Here is a 20,473-nt window from a genome sequence, read left to right on the forward strand (position 1 = left end):
TCTGCAAGGTTTTAAAGTATTTTTTAGGCAGTGAGAAAACAGGAAGCACAATTTAAACAACCAGAAAGGGTTTTTCAGAGTAAAAATGTAAAGAAAAACAAAAACCTACAACTGTGAAACAATACAAAGCAAAATTTCACCATTAGGTATGTCATTGTTTCAATTTAACCTTTGGGCACCAGAAAGTCCAAAGCTCTTAACTTTAGCATATACCACATCAGGAAATTCCAGTACTCAATGCCAACAGGATACAAGTGAAATCTCTACTTAAATCATTTTCCAAACTAATTCTTTAAGCAAACAAGAACGTTTCCGTATTCCTCTTGAGGGAATGCTATTTTTCTGACTGTGGCCAATAAAAACTTACTATATATTCTTCACTTTATACTGAGAGTTAATTTGAAAGCTTTGTGGATTTTATTGTTTATCAAGCTAATGCTGATTTTTTTTTTCCTCGCTAACACTGAATTACATGTAGGAGACAATAACTTTCTTTGCTTCTATTCTCAAACCATAATGACTTAAAAAATGCAAGCGGTTCCTCAGTCAAGTGCAAAGATGCTACCGCCCAAGATACGCCTTGTTTCTCCTCTCCATGCTGCAGGGTAGGGAAAGGAAACATTATGGCCATTCCTCCTCTCTAATGCTGGATCCTTCACAGCAAAGCAATTCCAGAGGTTTTTCCTCCTCCTCTTACCACTTGCTCTTTTCACTTCCTCTCATTTAGACTAGTTCTACAGTTTGTAGGACAATCCTAAGCTTCTCCTGCAAAATGATACAGTGTAAACTCCAAAACATGTTTATTTTTGTCACCTCACAGATAGCTTAGACAGGACCCACTCAAACCTCAGCACTGGATGCAGGAGCTGCCAATTTGGTCAGGAATCATTTGAAGAAGACTGAAGTAACAAGTATCTGAATGCCAGAACAGAAACTCCTAAATCACCTTTGGCACAGACAGGTCCTTACCTGAAAGTGCTCTCTAAACCCCTGCTGTAACTTTCATTCCATACTACCTCCTTCCGTTCTGTCTGAAATCACAGCATAAGGCTGTGAACTTTTAGCAGTCCTACTGTATATACCCCAAAAGCTGTTATCTAAAATAGGACCGTATTTCTATTCCCCCACATTCCCAAAACGAAACCTGAAGGTTTCATGAAAGCAGAACATATTAAAGAATATTTAACTAATGTCGCATGACTAAAGCTTTTATTTTCTTTTCTTGTGTGTGTATTTGGTAGAATAATTTGAGATTCCAGTTACAATTTAGTTTCCAAGACATCATGCCAGTTGTTTAATGACCATGGCAACTATTTGTTACAGGCCAGCTGTAAACCCTGTTCTACAAACATGAACCCAAAGAATGATGCTCCTGCACTGGAAATGTTCCAGTTATTCCCCATTGGTTTTGAAAGGACTTTCCTGTGGACTATAAAGGGTTCTTTGTTTTTGGTAATTTGGATCTGTGTTACTAGAATTAGCAGGATCAGTGTTTTTACGAAAAGAAAAGTCCCCACCCAGTCACTACCACAGAAACCTCACAGGGAACCTTTCGTAGTGCAGTACTCTTCTCCATTTTACCTACCATAATCTTGACTGAGTAGATGTGCTTGTGGCGTATCCTATAACACTTATCAGCTAGATATGGCACAACAGTATAGGTTTCCAGATAGTACAAGTGCTGCATCTCTGATAATTCACACTGAGTGTTTCTCACAGGAAATGTGACTGTAAAAGTCCACTTTTTGTAGAGAAAAGAAATACAGGTCAATGAACTGCAACGTGTGAGCTGAAGTTCTGAAGAATGGGTAACGAATGTTTTGGTGCACAACACGCAACGGCCTTTCTGAAAAAATTGCAACAATTTGAGCATTAAAAGCACCATCCAATATGGCACAGTTATAATAAGCAGTCTAAAATAAACAAGGAGAAAGGTGCAAAATCTCTCAGGTGAGAGCCATCCTTGTGTTAGGCAAATCAGCTTGAAAAAGAGACTGTCAGCAGCCTTTGGTTGTTCCACATAAACATAACAAAGACAACACAACCAAGAGATACAAATGACAAACAGTTTAAATACAGAAGTGCTAAAAACATGAAACCTAACCTTCCTGGTGGTGCCTTTTGGCAAAAGATATTTCTCCCTCATGCTGCGAATGGAACCTCTGAATGCATCTTCTCACCAAATCCTCCCAGCCAGGTTTCATAGCTGCTCGCATGGTACTTGTATCCAGTGAAGTTATTTTGCCTGATATGAGATAAATAATTTATTACAGCAATTTCCCTTTGACACGGGAAAAAAAAAAAAATTAAAACCGCCTATTTCACAATACCTTGTAGATCCTGGCGAGTAGTAAAACTTTCTGATGAAGGAAGAAGTGGTCTTTCCTTCACTGGAGCTCTTCTTGCAACACAAATCAAGCAAGACTGCAAATCTTAAAGAACAATGTTACCTCAGTAATTTATCTAGAAAAGGAAGATTTTGTTTCCACAAAGAATTCAGAAATATTTTTTAATAGTTCTTTAAATCTTTTTGACCAAAAGAATAGATTTCGTACCAATAAAAGGACAGATACAACTCAGTGGTTTTACTTCTTCATTATTTCCTACCACATCAAACAACACAGGAGAGGTCGGTTTGTTTTCTTTTTTAGAAGAAAAATTAACAAGGTCTCCACCACAGCCCATAATTATTGGCAAGTGTTCATGCATATACCTGTAGCAGCTGAACCACTCAGGAGATAAGTAATGAAAAAAGAATATACTGTGTGCACAGAGAGCACATTTCTTCAACATGCACCATTTTTTACCTTCTAAGCCACATTTCTTAAACATGCCCCTAACAATTGCTGTCCCTGAGAAAGCAGCTTCATAATAAGCCATTTTTACTTATCTAAATACTTAAAATACAATCTGAGAAAATTTAACTGCTGAAGTCGTAAATGGTAAAGGAAATGGTGAACCATCATTGTCTTCAAATTCTAAGAACTCAAAAAATTGCTCATTGAAACTTTCCTCCCAGTCAGCAACATTCTTCTCATAATTGCAGTGATATAAAACTAGAATATCTCTTTAAGGTAAACTGAGTTTCTCTCAATTTCAATATTTGTTTAAAAAACAGGGACATGCAAGTGTATACACTCATAATTCAAGATGAAAGTACGCTTCTACAGTTAAATGAAAAAGGAAAAAACTTACAATTTTTCCATTTTTCAGGACTTAGAAGCCACTTTATCAACTTTATCAACTGCACCGAAACTGCTGACTGCAACAGCATGGAAAGAGAAAATACTAACACAAACCGAAAGCAGTAATTACCTTCACCATCCTCCTTGAAGGAATTTGGTTGAGAAACAGCAAAGCACTGCATAGTTTCATATTTCTGATGTGCTTCCTGGTTATCATGGCCTTCTTCAGAATCAGCAAGAGGTTTTACCAGCATCCGACAATTAAAGGTATGGCTATTACGCCTAGGAGTGTCACCGGACCAAGATCCCCCATTCACTGAGCAAAGCAAAGATCACATCGTGAGATAAACCTGATAGCAGTCATTTCTGCTGCTTATCCACAGGAAATTAATCAAAGTGCTTGGCAGGGAAACAAGCTTGTTTAACAACAATCTATTTTTAGTATTATAGTCCAAACCAGCACATAACAAGGTAATTTATAAAATTCTTAGATTTTAAGAGCACTGCTAATTTGTTCAGCTATCATGTTTTTTTGAAGTGACTTATAATGACATAGTAAAAAAGCAGGATAAAAGTTTAAATATTGGTGCATGTTAAAGTTATACAGCACAGTGAAAAGCCTACTTTGGGTAGATCAAGTTAACTTATGAACCTGGAAGAAATAAGGCAGTATGTAGGATCTATCCAGTGAATTTAAAAGTGATGGATACAAAAGAGACAGCAGCATTGTATGAAAATCTGTGTCCAGATTAGAAATAGAAAGAAAAGGAACTAGTATGCATTTATAAAACCAGGAAGCAATACCATTGGGAATGTATTGAAACACACAGCCTCAGCTACAATGGGGAAGACTGAAGGGATGAGAATGACCTGGGTGCAGTGATGGATAAAAACTAAAGCCTAACACAGTGCTTAAGTAAAAAAGGAAACAAAATCCTGAGATGCACAAATATAGGTACGGGACATCAGTCAGAGCGAATTAATGTAACACCACATAAGGAAATAGCAGGGTCATATTTAAAATACTCTTCACCTGCCCTCTTCAGTCATAAAATGACATAAAGGCAGTAATTTATGGGGTTTAGCCATTTACATTTTTGATTCCTCAGGGGTTTATAAGTAAAGTCATAAAACGCTAAAGTGAATTGCATAATACCTTCCAAACTGCTGCAAGTGATGTGCCCAGTATTGACTTTCTCTTTCATCTCCTCCAAAAACCAATGACATTAAAACCAATATTAATATGAATCAAAAAATTCTAAAACATTGAAATAAAAATTCTAGCATAAGGAGTCTTCTGATTTTTCTTTCATATTCCCTCTTTCTTACGCCATTCTTCGAATAACCAACCAGCCTGGACAGAGAACTAAGAGAGAGCTCACACAGCTAATGCTGTCTTTCAGTGATTCACTCTGGAGATCCATTAAAAATATCAACTAACATGAGTTACTACAAGTAATTTTAACAAAGAAGAATCTGAAAAGAGAGAAGGATGCTTTTGAGAGTAATATTAATCACTCATACAGCCTATATATACATTAAAAATAAATAGAGTGTATATGATGAAACTGTAAGTAGTGGAAGGACATTATCTTAAGTTATTGAAACGCTGATTATGAAAACAAAATTAAATAAGTAATGGTACGATATGAGGAAAAGATATATACCTAAAGATTTTGGCAGCAGGATTTTGACAAATTCATTGTGGTCCCCTACATGCAGGATGCTATATATGCTTGTGTTCATCAGCTCTTCTTGGTTGTACCTTAGGTACTGTGTCACGTTCTCAGAAACAAACACAACATTACCTTCTGGATTCACTACAAAGAAGAACCCATCTAGGGCCTAAAGGGGGGAAAAAAATGCACAGAGAGAGAGAAAGAGAGAGAAACACAATACCAAACAATCAGATTAACAAGATACCCAGAAAATAAACATTCCCTTCAGAAGACATAGCTGAATCTTTCTGCATCCATCCCAGTTCTTATATTCTTGTCTGTAACAGCAAAGGACACATTTCAGGTTGAGCACCTAATCTTGCTTTATATCAAACCAGTGTAAAAGCACAGAAAGGTGCACACCTTGCAAAATAATGAAACCCACACATGAAAGCAAACCGAATCCCCCACCCCAAACAATCAAAAATAATGGAAAAGGTTGCTACCTGTCTGCCTGCTTATGAAGTAAGAAACCTGGACCAGAAGCTGGTTCTGCTAAACCTAGAGCCTGTTCACTGGTCTATGCAGCACAGGGAGACTGATCCCAGGAAAACATCACAGGATGTGCTGGCACAAGGCAGGGAAAACATTGGCAGAAAGAGAAAGGTGCTTTCCCCAGCAATGCGTCTTCATAGAAGTGTGGCCCCATGCTGCCAGGAACATAAGGGATTAAAAGCAGAGAAGGACAGAGGGAGCTGAGAGCAGGCAGTGAGCAGTGAGGATGGGGCAGCTTTAGTCTCTACACCCAGGATTGCTTTCATTTGTTTTATGTGACACCAGCTTAATGATCCAGGGAGCAGGAACCAGACTTTCATCTCTTCAACTCAGCTCCACGGTACTCCAAAGGACTTAAAAGTTTCTGTGAGGAAGTGTATAAATTAGCCATTTCTGCTGATTGATTTCCCCCCTTATCTCTTGTGACGGTGACAACCTAGCTGCAGCATTCTTTCCAAGAAGATATCTGCTGTATGTTATCCGAAACCTAAGCAAAACACTATATCACTTCTACCTCATGATGATAAAGTAAAAGTTTGGGTATCAGTAAGAATTTCTCATGCAAAGTTTCTGTTCCTTAATAAGATGCAAGCATGATTGTGGATGGTAGTAACATTTCAGAATACGTCCCTCTAACTTTATGTCATATGAGCAGACGAAGGGGGATACCTTTAAACTTAAACTTATGACCAAACTTGTAAAATGCACAACTTGCATATTGGTCTTAGCAGGCAGTTCTCAAGTCCCCAGGCTACAGATACGTATTGAAAATATTGTACACTACTGAACAGTTAGTAAATCCAGACAGTACAGAAGAGGAGGCTAAGACGGGATCTTATTTCTGTCTTCAGCCACCTAGCAGAAGGCTAAAGAGAAGACAGACCCAGGCTCTATTCAGAGGTTCACAAGGGAAGGATGAGACACAACAGACACAAGCTGCAAGACAGGAAACTTCATGGAGATACAAGAAAAAAAAAAAATTCACCATGAAGGTGGTCAGACATGGAAAAAGGCTGTCCAAAGAGGCTGTGAAATCTCCTTCCCCAGAGATATTCAGTCCTTGGGTGGATTTGGACCTGAGCCACCTGTTCTAGTTGGACCTGCTTGCAGTGGGAGGTGGGACTACACAAGCTCCAGAGGTCCTTCCCAAACTAAGTTAGTTAATGGTTCTGCTTAAGGGGAGGGATAGTGAAAGCACAACACGCACGCAGAGTGGCTGAGCCAATGGTTGCCAAATGCTTTGTTTGTTCTATTTTTAAATTACAAAATAATAAACCCCATAAATTAATGTACAAGTATATACTTTTCCTGACTGCATCTAAATTAAGATAAATTAGGTCTTTTTCTCGTCTTTTAATTGACTTATTTTTTTATCATTGCCGCTTTGTTGTTTCTGATCGTTCTTCGTTCCTCCTGTTAATTCACTTTGTTTGGAGAGCCCCCGCCTTTCCATGTGCTTTCATAACATTCATGACATTTTCTTGCTGACTTGTATTTGGTTTCACTAACAATGATTTACACGATTTAATTAATTGAGGCTTTAATACAATTTTCTATCGGCATCTCTGCTACGGATTAGCATCTTAGGCTGCATTTCACCACTGCCTGAAGCCAATGTAAGCATGACCTCTTTGGTTTAGTCCTTTCTAGAACATGACAGCTCCCTGTACTGTCTGAGGATATGAACAGCTGGACCAGAGAACTGAGTGGGCTGAAAACTAAAGCAAGAAAAAGAAAAGATGCTAGCCACATCAGTCCCCTAAACTGGCCAACCATGAAACCACACAGCATTTAGAGATGGCAGAAGGGTGTGGGTTTGGCTGAACTAGCAGTCCACACTTACATCAGTTCAAAGGGATTGCAAAACCACAGCCATAGTATATGTTTATTGGAGTCCTAAGTAGAAAACTTTCAAAAGCAGAGATAGCAAGCAAGAGAGTATAAGAGTTACCGGCATCCCCAAATAATCTAAAAATAAGTTTTCCCTGCTATTTCCTACTATGGCAACTTCTTTGGCAAGGAAGTGCTCTGTGCTCTTTCCTCACAGCTGCTTTTTGGGTTGACCACAGAAGTGGGCCTTATATGCCAATCTCCTGTTTCTTTCAATTCCATTAATAAAATAATCTTGTAGTAAGCAGCAGCATGCTTTTGAGCAAGTTAATGCACCGAGCCACTTTCAGAAGCTTCCATGTTTGCAATAATTTCTTAATTCTGTCCCCAGATGTATGGCACCACAATAAACAACTTTTCTTCAGAGCTATTGGGACAATGGGAGAACAAATAATGGACAACATGCTGGAAGAGTAAACAAGATAATAGATTCACCCTCTCTTCCTACCTACTTCATGCTTTAACCAAGAAATATGTTAAAATACTCCTCAGAGGCAGCTGCATGATGAATTTTACTCACTTTCTTCAGCTGGAAACACTCACTATTTTTGAGAATTCTTCAGTTTTAATCTTTTAAAAAACACAGACAATTATATTTCTAAACCAAATCAACTAATAAAGTGTTCATCAGCATTGACATTTTTATTATTATTTGGCAATGGAAAAGGGTGGGTTTTTGAAGAGGTTGTATAGATGTGTTCTGTAAAGATGAAATAACTTAATTGCATTTCCTTAAGGAGATAAAGGCACAAAGAAAGTATCTGTAATCTTTTCACAGCAAACGTGTAACAACTTTCAGTCCTTTTAAGTTTCTTGGTGCAAAAGGACTACAGTTTATTAATTTAGTTCCACAATCTTTTGTTGTTAATATACAGAGCTTTTACTGCAAAGGAAAACTAAATTAAATGGAGTAACAGAACAGACAGGTGATTTTACATGTCATGTTTGCTGCAACAGCCAATCACACAAGATAAGCCAGGGGAAAAAAAAAAAAAAAAATCTTATCCTTATTTCCCCTGTGATTAAAACAGGCCCTTACAATCAAATTAATAGGAAATTATAGATAAATTTTAACATAGCAATGTAAAAGATTAATGTTTAAGCTTGTTTGACAGCAAAACAAACAACATTCAATTCAGTGAGGCTGTATAAGAAATATTAAATGAAATCGTTATCCCCCACTCTTCAAAGAATGTTTTCACTCCAACCTATCCAATCTTCCTTATGTTTAGTACTGTGATTTTAGACCCTTTATTTCGTATGTAGCACAGAAAACTGTTTTCATCTAACAAACCCTGAAAAATAATGCAAATACTTAAAACTGTTATAACATACATCTTGTTCCTGCAACATGCAGAAATGAAGGAATTATTATGCTTCTGCCAAAGTTGGCTCCTTTAGCTTGATTCAGAATGCGTGTTTTGTTTCATCTAAAGTAACATCTATTCTTCCTTACAGATAAAAGTCCACAGAACAGGAATAAACTTTGTAAGTGAGCGTATGAAGATAAAGCAGCAGTGCCAAAGGACAGCAGCATATGACATTAGGATCTCAGACAACATACCTACCCAACATTCCTACTAATATGTTTAGAAGCTAGGTTTTAACCACGCAGCCCTTTGGGATATCAAAATAACAGATAAAATCAGACAGTAATCTTAACTAAACAAACTGAAATACGTATCTCGAAAAGCTCTCCTAGATTACTTTCATATTCTAGAGGGAAGAGTCATGCTGTTAAGTGCTGAAATGATACACCACTAAAACAGTATAGCAATGACATGCAATTTTAGAGGAAGTATTATTCACATGTATACTACAGTATATGTAAGTCAACGTTCAGGTACAACAGGTCTTCCAAATCTGGCGTGGTTTAGAACAAGCAAAACATGCCCATGCAGACACCGAAGACTTGCTACCACCTGAAGTGCTTCAAGTTGCCCGCGTTACAAAGCAGCAGAACTATCCCTTTCTCTGCCTCTCCCCACCCAAGTTAAAGAGAGTTTCATCACTGAATCCAATAGAAATCTGCTGCCTGCTCTTCAATGACATAATCCTAAGTAGCCAGGATGGCTTGTCTCTCGATCATTCTTTTACAGAGACCTCGGACTGCACTTTTTCATTTCATTACACCACTCTTCATCCTAGGGTGAGCAGAACTGCCTTAAATAAAGGAATTTTGTGCTCTTCACCTCAAGCATCATTGGTCCAAGTGCATCCTTGTCGATGACACTCTGACCCGTAGATGATACATCTGCTTTTTGCACTTCATCTTCATTAGCTGCTGCTGCTTTTTCTGCAAGAAAGAGAACTATATGTTAAATGACAGAGCAGTGCTCTCTCTAAGTGACACAGTAAGAGCCCACAGAGTATTGAGACTAGCTATGGAGCGGTTACAGTGCAACAATTCTGAAAATGAGATTAAATAGTCTCCCACGATGATGCAATAGAGGCATAACTAGTGTATTTCCTTCTCAGTTTTGAAGTTTTATGACACAATGAAATAATTAATTTCTGCTGTTTCTCTGCTAGACATTTTACTAAACTACAAAAGATAATACTGGGCAGACAAGGGCTCCTTATGAAGGTGCAATGAGCAAAAGCAAGGATCAAGGTGTATTAAAAGACTGCTAAAAGAGCATGCAAGGCTCACATCTGCACAACTCTTCCATGATCACTATATTTAGAAGGAAAAACCTAAGTCTGCAATCTACTGTTTCAGTACTGAGAAACAGCAGTCTCATTTCTGTTCCCATGCCTCACCCACTTTTTCACTATCACGTAATTTCCATACTGCCTTATTTACCAATATGTTACCAAAACTACAAACAATTTCAAGCGCTGCTGTATTTGAAAATTACAGGCAAGAAAATAATGATTTAAGGTTTCTGGAGCATAATGCCACATACTACAGTATGTTATATACAGTATCACAGATCATACCCATCTCCACATGTAAGTGATATTCATACATACCAGAACTTTCCAATCAAGAGGGTTTATAATTCCTATCAAGTAATGGACTATATTAATTTTTCTATTCCAAGAATTATATTGGTGTTTAAGGGAGAAGTAATACAAGTAATAAAACCAAAACCACCATATAAAATACATATTCTACATTATAAGTCAATGAAATGAATAACTTTTTGTTGCTATACAGACTGAGTTCTAAGTCAAAATATTAATTTATTATTTTTCAAGCAATTATGTAAAAGCTAGGGCTATACTGCAATCTAGAATATTAAAAATAATGAAAGATTTCATATTTTTAATATTATGCAATAGATTATTTCAATAAACATGAGAGCACACTGACATTATGATAACAAGAATTTATGCCTTCTACAACAATAAACCAGAAGAAGATTCATCGTAGGAATTACTGAAAGTACCATGTGTGGATGGAGCAAAGGGCCTTTGGAAAATCAGTCTTAGTGAAAATTAAAACATTAGTCATACAAATTGAAATGTATCCAAATGTACAGTGTTTTCCACTATCTGTAGATCTGCAATACTGCAGCCAAAGTTCCTCTGAACTCTTTCCTTGGCAGAGGTTATAAGGTCAGTGTGAATATATGCTGCTTAGACATACAGCAAAGGAACTGCTTCTGGGAACTCCCGGGTATTCCCTCAGCCATCACCCACTGGCAAGAAGGCTTTGGTCACTTGGGCTGTCTCATCCTAGATTTCTATGGTTTCTTGCTTTCATGAAAAAAAGAGTCACAGAAATCTTAGCTGTCTTCTCAGAGTATGTTCATACACATTACAATTCTACTGTGAATAATGATGAAACAAAATTGTTCTGAAGATTGACTGTTGCAACCAAGGGAATAATTTTAAATCACTTTGATTAGCATAACCTGATAGAAAATAACTATTAACCCTTCCTCTACTACTAAAACTCACCAGTGTACAAAATCAGTATTTCTGGTTTGGACTGAGGACTGCAGTGCGATTATTTTTTTTCGTTTCTTTCTTCTTCTTTTGGCAAAAAGCAGAGATTAGGTTTAACAGAAAAAAACTGAACAATCCTTCCCATACTACAATATAGCAGACTTGGCACCATATGATGATACAATACTGAAAACATGTCCTAAAAATTGTGAAAGAATTCCTAAAGAGTCTAAAAATAGGGTTGTGCTTTTAATAAAGTTGATAATGATATTTGTTTCCCATCTGTTCCTGGTAGCATAAAGTGATCCCTCGTTTCACACTGCAAAATATTATAATGGATACGGACACCAGCTTCCTGCTTTCATCCCCTCACTGCTTCAGCCATTGATACCATCTTGAGTATCGGAGAACATGGGATTATTCTCTGTGCTAGAAATGCAGGGGCTGCAGATACGGGCCAGCAACAGTGCGCAGGCACATCTATTACATGGTATTTCCTCATTTCATTGATTTACAAAGACGACTTTTACTGATTATTTTTCTCATAATACAAAACATTAGCTGAAGATTTTTTTCACTCTCACAAGGGTGGAGTTCATACAAACCGCCAGTAACATACCTAGAAAGACAACTGTTCTCTTTTGTGCACACAGGTGAGGTTTTACACAAAGAAAAAGGAGGAAGTTTTTAATTACTATAATGGTAATCAACACAGATGCCGCAATATCAGGTCAGGCCAAGGATCTCTCAAGCCTCACCTCCAGCCCTGACAGCAGACGCTTTACCCTCTGGTTCCGTTTCTTCATTTTGACCCTTTGATCCCTGACCGCTTGTGTTTCATCATCAGCTGTCCCTCACAAACATTCGACCTCTCCATTCTCTTTTCCCTTAACCACCCTTTTCCACAAAGGGCCCAACACCTTTGCAGGATCAATACACACAGTGCTTGCGAAAGGAGAAAAGTGTAATGAATCGAGAAAATAGAAAAATGCTGTTTAGACACAAATGTTGCCTACCTGCCTCTCCCAGGGATGGTGGCACTGTATGCTACACTTAGTTAGGCATTCTGAAAAGCTTTATAAATCACAAGTGCTCCAAAATTATGGACTTCATAATTGGATCTGTAACTTAATTGTGTAAGAAGTTAAGTGGCCGGAAAGCTTAGAAGAGGCTACACATTCAGGCCACAGGTCCCTATACATGTATTTAAGTGGCACTGTATAGGAAACCATGGCCTCAGACACCCTCTGAGTAGGACCAGCAGTAACTTCTGTCGATGTTGTTAACTGCAGCTACTGATAACGTCCAACTACTTAATAAATTGTCCATTTTTGACTGGACTACAAAGCCCCTCGTGAAGACACTATCAGCACATACAGGAAAAGTAAGTGCAAACCCCATCAGCAGTGTCGTCCTGACAGCCGGGCATGGGGAATGTCCTGAAATGCAAATATTTTCTTCAGCAATACAGCATGTGGGGCTAATTGAGAAAAAAAAATTGTTGCAGAAAGGTTGGAAAAAAACAACTGATACACTAATTTCTAAAGCCAACACTCATGCATTTATCACAAGTCAGATTTTTTGTTTAGTTGGTTGGGGTTTTTTTTGTTTTTTTTTTTTTTTTTTACAGTTCCAGCTTCTGGCATTAAGTAGCATGCAAAAATGTGAAGTTTACTTTTCCTTTTTTCACTTCTCCTATCTTTTTTAGTTTCATTGGGGGCCCTACAAACAAATCAAAAGCACAGAAAGTTTATTATATCTACATTAGATTAATGATTTTTGAATGTTAGGGGTTAGGAAAATATCTGCAGAGGCCCAACCTTGCAAAGCCTCTCAGAAGCCTTTTTTCCAGCCCCACGGGAATTGCTGGTATTACCCTGTGACTAACCACAGCCGCTAGATTTTTCCACTGCAGCCACTAACACGGAGAGCAGGAGAAGGTTCCCTGATCTCGCACCTTCCAGCAATGCTGTCTCCTAGAACAGCAATGCCCCTGTTCAAACGTAAAACCCCAGGAAGGTGTTCTCAGGCATATTACGGGCACAGTGTCTAAAGCAGAGCCGAGGTTTAGTATGGAAAGAGAAATACGGCCTTGTGCTGGTGGAGGAAGTGAGCAGGGTGGAAAGGGTCTTCCCACGGCTTCACCTCCACACAGGGAATTCTCTGCTGGCAAGAGAGCTTTAAATTAGAAACTGTCCCCATCCTTATGAATATAGCTACCAGGGATCAAGCATATTTTATCTAAATTACAACAGAATAAACTTCATGCACATGAAATAATTATTAACTCTGCTCAATTAAGAGTTTAGCCTAGAGAGAGGGAAAAAAATAAATAAAATAGAAGTACTCCTGAGAGAGATACTACAAAGAACATGTATATCCAATTATGAAGCATTTTAGTGATGTGTGTAACTTAGACTTTAGACTGTGGGTATGTTTACAATTGTATAGGCAGTAATATACTAAAATACATATTAATATTTTCAATTTAATTTCCTAGGGATCATAAACTGTATTTACTTTTCTACAGTAATATACAGAAGAAAGACGGGAAAAAAAGGCCTCACAAATATTTTCTGACAAATTTATCAGTGGGAAAGCCTCAAACTTTATTTGAAGCTCATTCCAGATTCTGAAAGTAAACCTTTACAAAATCACATTAATTTAACAGAAATTTGTGAGTCGGAGAAAGAGAAGCCAAAAGCACTAGCTTGAAGTCTTCTGCTACATTTTAACTTAAGAAGCCTTCCTGGTTTTCCATCCTCCCAACTCAAGCTATGTTGGTTCTCTCTGGATTTCTAACAGGAGACTCAGAAGTGCTACTGACGGGCATCACCTTCTCTTGGTCATGTTTCAAACCCTCCCTTCCTACAGGTGGGCAGGCAGGATCAGCTGAACCACCCAAAATGCTCTCTTTGTCTGTATTCAAGCTCTACTCCAACTTCCTTAATGAAACCAGCTGCAAAAATATTTCCCTCTTGATGCTCTCTGCAAATCCAAAATGCATTTTCAAAGTAAAGAACAAAACCATGGCCTCTGTAGGGATTGCAAAAAGACGAAGCATGACCTGAAAGAAAATTTGCATCAAACACATTTAGTTCATTTTTCATAGGAGAAACGCTTAAGGCTCTTCACAGAGCAAGAGGAGCAAAAAAAGGGATGCTGGCAAAACCCTGGACAGGGTAGTACCCATGCTCTACAAACTGCTGAGGAAAGATGTCAAGAGAAAAAAAAACCTGTAACAGGCAGAATCAAATTTATTATCCAATACTGTTTAAAACAGGTTTTCTCATGTGCCCCACATAATTCCTGTTCTTTGGAATTTTCTGGAATTGCTATTGAAATGCCATACCCATCTCAAATCCTATACCCTCATTTATAGAATAACACATAAAAAATAGAAGCAAAGATTTATTACAAGGGATACTAGAAAGCTCAAATCTGCACATTAGAAAAATCACATGAATCAAAGACCCTTCTAACAGTAACAGCAACATCACCTGAAAGTCCTTGCTAATTATACAATGTTTACACATGCAATTAAATTTTACACTGCAACTGTTTTTAGAATATCTTTTCTTCTCCATTTTTTTCGATGCATTAGGAAACTACTTTTGTCTTGCTTCATTCATATTTCTGAGTATGTTTACCCTGTGTGATCCTTCTCATCTCCTCTGAATTGCCATGCAAAAATAAAATCCAAGCAAACAGTAAAAGTACCTAACTGGCCAAAGATAAGGGCAGATACAGCATTAAAAACTGATGTTAACATATAACAGAAAGTATACTTAACAAATGCCTAAATTTTAGTTGACATTACAATTTTAAGTATTAGATTTAATAAAATTTCAAATATTAGATTTAATAACATCTGTGTGTGACTATTGCTAAGTAATGATATTGGCTGTGGTAATGGACAGGAGGTTTTTAACATGAGCAGGTCTATGCAAAAAGTACCTTCGAATGTATCAACTTGAAAAAAAAACCACTAAAAAAACCCAACAGAAACCTTGTATTTGTTAACGTGATTAGTTTTGGATCACTACACATGATGAAGCAAAGCAGTGAAGAACGTATAAGTTATTCTGATGCTTGGTTAACCACAGGGAAAGCATCTCTGCCTTGTAGCTGTGTAATTCAAAGCACTACAATCCATGGCTGACACGGAACTTGATACCTACATGCACGTTTCTTACCCAGCTCCCATTGCCTCCTCACAAGTTTTTTTTTCTCCCTGAAAGCAAGTAATTTTTCAAAAGACAGGCGCCTAAGAAACAGCAACTATTTCAGCAATCAGTTTTAAGACCAGCTTATCCCATCCCTTTGAATAAAGTTAGCTACTATTTTAGGGAAGTGATTATGTAGTGAGTTTGCTCTTTCATCATACTGCATACATCTGTGTCCAGAGCAAAGAAGGTATTAAGACTCTTGAATACATTTTTTCCCCAGAAACTATAGATCAAGTCTACAGGAAAAACTATGCAACATCTCAGGAAGGTTTTAGGAGGTAAAACAAGGGAGAATTATGCATTTGCACCGAACTAAAATTAGAAAAGCTGCCATATGGTTCTGTGAAGCCAAGCAGCACGTTATTATTCATTAGGAAGCATTCTGCTAACATAAAAACACAAGGCCTTCCTGTGCTCTCCAAATGTGTTTATCTTTTCAACATTAATGCACGATATAGCATCAGGCTGCTGAAATCTCCCGCAGTGCATATTAAAAAAGCACAGCTGCACTTTTTCTCCGCACGTTTATTCACTGCGAGCAACCTAAAGAGCACAGCTTTGCCCACCTCCTCCACACACAGCCCCCTTGTTACCACAGCCCAGCTCCCCTTCGGTTGGAAAGGGACAAGTGCCCGCCCGCCCGCTCCACTGCCTGGCCCAGCCCAGCCCAGCCACGCCCCGCACCTCCCCAAGCCCTGCTCCACTTATCGCACCCACATGGTTTAGCTTCATATTTACTACTCCTGGTGGAAGCTCACTTAAATGGTAAATGACCCCAGGGCTTAAGCTAAAAGCCCTCGGCAAGCTGTAAGCTCAGTTACTTGCTTGAAGTAACAGCATTTACAACGCCACAGTTTCTTCTTCGCAGTGTTTTCAACCTCAGCACAGCTGCTCTCCTGTCCCACACCTGCCCCACCTTCCCACTGTAAAGAAGCAACAGTAAGACAGAACCTCTATGAAAAGCTTTGCATTCTTACAAAACCACCAAATATAGTTAAGCTTTCACAGAGCTTTTCAAGCTTTGGGTGATGTCTGCTCTTAGAAAATTCAGTAACAGTAGCCAGTGTATAAAATTTTCACGGACACAAAGTAAAACAAGCCCTGAAAAACCATGATGGATTTAGGAATAGCAACAAACGGAAGTAATAATACATAAAATTAATACTAGCTGCATTTCTCTTAATAATTTTGACATTTCTCTATCATCCTTTTTCTGTACAAATTAGCATTTTTGTCACCCAATACAACTTCTGCAATAAATACTGCCTGAGAAATAATTGCCCCCAGCTCAGTTAAACTGGAACAAGGACAAAACCCATGAAATTCAACTCACTAAGAATAATATTTAACCGCTGGACAGAAAGCAGCCCAGTATCTCCATACGTATTTTTTTTGCTAAATACTTTAACATGCATTTTCCTATCTTTTCCTTGGTTTCTCCTCTTCCTTGTTCTCATTTTTCCTATATTTTCTGTTGTCACATCTACGATCCCTTTTTTCTCTCATTATCACAAAACGCAATGGTCTACTTCTTGGAAGTGAGGAAGACGACAGGTGGCAGTGGTGGAAGTGCCTCCTCCTTCCTCCCCTCGTCCCAGAAGCCAGCTGGCTCCAAGCCCCACAAGCTGGGGTATCACAGTGCCACGGTCCCAGCACATGGCTCCATTCAGAGCACTGAGGCTGAGTCTCACCCTCTACAAATACACTTAAATAGCTTCTATGAAGATGGCTAACTCTTGGATTTAAAAACAGCAACTAAAAGTGAAAACACTATTTACAGAAATAAAATTGTCTGCAGAAACATATACCTACTATCCCCAGATTTATCTACTTAATGCAGTGGCAGAGATTATTCACACCTGACACTACCTCAGAAGGTCACTAGTTTCTGGTAAGTTAAGGACTGGACACTGAAGTAAAATCCAGAATCACAACCCTCTTGCTTCTGCTTAAGTGAAGACTGAAGTGACTTATCCAGGACCCCAGATCCTCAAGGTTTGATCCACCCCCAGCACGCAATAAAAATACAAAACAACACAGCAAGTAAAATAATTTCCCTGCTGAGATTATTTCTAGTATTTTTATTTATCAGTAAAGACACAGAAAGACAACTGTCATCCTACCATTTAAGTGAAATCTAAACTAAGACTAATAGCAACCCTGGATCCAGAAACTATTTCTCACCTTGTGCCTCATTTTAAACTGTGAGGATATGTCAAACTACCACATTGTAAATGGAAACTTGTTTTTCATCTCTTGTATGTGGAATTAAGCTTCCATCACAACCACCACCTACTGAACCCCTGGACATGCTGCAACATGGGCTTTTTCCACTAAGTTTTCAAAAAAAAAAAAAAAAAGGAAAATAATATAACTGTAGTTTTACTCTTGTGGAATCTTTAGCTTATTAAAATATTTGAGTATGTTCAACATACGCTTTTATATAAAATGAAAGGGTGTGCTTAACTCACAGTCTGACAAATCGAATGTGTGTGTACATATTCCTATGTTCTTAAGCTATATTCTTTCTCTTTTCTCTAAAAAGACCACTAACACTATCTTTCCAGTGTATACCGACTGGCTAGAGAAAGAGCATAAATTAACCATCAAAGGAGATTAACCATGCCCAGGAGACTTCCTTATCAAAAGGCCAAAATCCAGGATGGTGCTCAGAATTTATAATTTTCATTGGTTTAAACTGTGTTTTTAAATGCTGAGGGTTTGGTGGGGTTTTTTTTGTGTGTGTTTACACCTCCTAGGGATGTGTAGTAATCAATATAGTCTCAAATCTCTGATTAGTTGTGTAATTTAGAACAATTTATAAGTGCCTAAAGTATAGTACTTAGACAACAAAGGAGTACACGTGGTAGATGAAGTACATTGGCTATCAGTGCCTTACCCCAAAATACTCTCAATTTCATCAGTCAGGTATTATTCTATTCCAGAATCAGACAGCAGATTCAAATATATGTATCTGTAGCTGTATATACGAACACTTACATATCCAGGAAACAGTGTTGCCTCTGTTGGTATTTAGATGACTTCAAAACGCTCACATAAACTACTCAACTGTACATGTTAACAGATGCCATGCATCCATCAGCATTGACTTAAAATCTGGTACATTAATGTGGCTGAATTTCAAAAGAAAGAGCCAAGCCAACTGACCTCTGCACTGAAATATTAGATACAAATATTTGGCATCATTCAGTTTAACCAAGTAATTATTTTCTTTGGTATGTACTGAATCGGGAGAGAAATTTTACTGTATTTTTTTGGCATTTACAATTTTGTAAGTGTTAGATGTTTACTTAATGAGTAATCTCATCTTGTTTTGATAATTCATCTCTAAAAACAGTATTAGCATGAACATCTAAATGGTGGGAGCCCGATGTTCTTTAACATTTTGGCTGAGCTGATGCTTTCAAAGACAAGAAATATGGCAGGATCTGCTAATTTCATTCAAAACAGAGCTCCATCCCTGTCTCAGAAATAATATATTGCTTTCATAAAAGTTAATGGCTCTCCAGTTGGTTCTGACACGTAAAAACACAGGCAAGATTCTGAAAATAATGATACAAGGGTTAACACTCTCTAGACTAGAATCTGCTGATGCAATTGCCAAGCTAATTAAACTTATAGATTTCCAAAATTTAGGCCAAAATAACACACTGGAAAGGAAAATTAATCTAAACTTCATTTCTTGAAGCCTTACTCTTAGGTACTCAACCAACTGTTAAAAGGAAACAGATGAGTCCCTTTCTTCGAATGCCACATTGCCCTGATTACAAAATTTCACCTTTATTTTAGGATGCTGATGATAAATCTTTGTGACACACGAGATCATTCACAACAACAGGCAAAATTGTTTTGCTTTTATAAACTGCCATCAACAACTGCAAAAGTTTTCAAGAGACCTAATATGGTGCACCAAAAAGAAATATGATGGATCACGGGCTCCCTAGGAGCCCATGAAAGAAAAAAGTTTCCATAAGAAAGCACAGGCCAAAATGGAGCACAGATAATTGAAGACAGCTAAGGAAGAACAGAAACAGGTTTAATTCAATGTGTCCATGCTAACATGGCTAACAGGGCTCCTACTGCTTCTAATACTCCAGATTATAGTAGATAAATCTTTTACAAAAAAAGCTCTAAATCATTAAGGACAAGTAAAGTTTTCTTCCTATAATAGTCCAGTGTTCAGAAATAGAAGCTGGGGCCCCTCTTCTTGCTTGTCTAACCACAATCACAGGCCTCAGCCAAACATTTAAATCAATTTAGAAACAGAAATGTTCCCATTACTGCAAGGCAAGCAGAAGGAAAAACAAAAGCTTCCCAAAAGAACCTGTTTACTTGTGCATGTTAGTTAAAGGAATTTTTTAATCCAAATCCTTTACGGAACTGTTTTTAAGATTCATTTCATATATTTCAACAGTGGCTACATTACTTCAGGTACATTATGAATACAGCATGACTGTTAGAAGGATGGTAATGATTATTAACATGCATCACTTAATATATTCTCTAAAATTAAAAGATCTTTTTTCATTACCCTAGAAAAGTTTCGCTTATCTTGTTGATAAGATTTACATCCAAAGTCACTTTTAATCTCAATTACATTAATTTGTTCTGTCACATTTTAAAATGCCTGCTAATAGAACTCATAGGTACAAATGGGTTCCCTTCAATAGACTGAACCACGCTTACAGCTTAATTAATCAGGCTTTATCCTTTCTTGTTCTCTATTTCAGAGTCATGAAGTAGGGATCAGCACCTAGTCTTAAATAAGTCAGTATAATCCATAAACAGAAAAATAATTAAATACAAAGAGCATTGCTTTCTCTATTTTCTCAGTGAACTTTACCAGTTCTCCTCTGAGAAGAAACTCTGACCTGCCTTAAAAACAATTCCCTTAACCACATGCGACTAGCAGCTCATTGGAAAGGATGCTCCATGTCGTGGCAGCGGGTGCTGCCGCAGCTAGCTCTGTAGCCTCGCTGCTCTTCCCCAGTCCCAAGCTCCTGATGTGGCGCAGGCTGGGAGGGAGGTGGCCCCGTTT

General features: G+C 37.9%; 1 protein-coding gene across 1 annotated transcript in view; it reads right to left on the bottom strand.

Moving 5' to 3' along the window:
• NCOA2 (nuclear receptor coactivator 2) overlaps positions 1 to 20,473 on the bottom strand; it is a 74,723-nt gene that overhangs the window by 42,056 nt on the left and 12,194 nt on the right. The window contains exons 3-7 of the mRNA XM_086466062.1: positions 9,481 to 9,584; positions 4,853 to 5,030; positions 3,316 to 3,501; positions 2,331 to 2,432; positions 2,105 to 2,245 (exon numbers count right to left, since the gene is read on the bottom strand). Of these exons, the coding sequence (XP_086322188.1) occupies positions 2,105 to 2,245; positions 2,331 to 2,432; positions 3,316 to 3,501; positions 4,853 to 5,030; positions 9,481 to 9,584 (711 nt within the window). The remainder of the gene's footprint in view (positions 1 to 2,104; positions 2,246 to 2,330; positions 2,433 to 3,315; positions 3,502 to 4,852; positions 5,031 to 9,480; positions 9,585 to 20,473) is intronic.

Source organism: Leptosomus discolor, chromosome 5 (genome assembly GCF_034619465.1).
Source record: "Leptosomus discolor isolate bLepDis1 chromosome 5, bLepDis1.hap2, whole genome shotgun sequence".
Classification (NCBI taxonomy): Eukaryota; Metazoa; Chordata; class Aves; order Leptosomiformes; family Leptosomidae; genus Leptosomus; species Leptosomus discolor.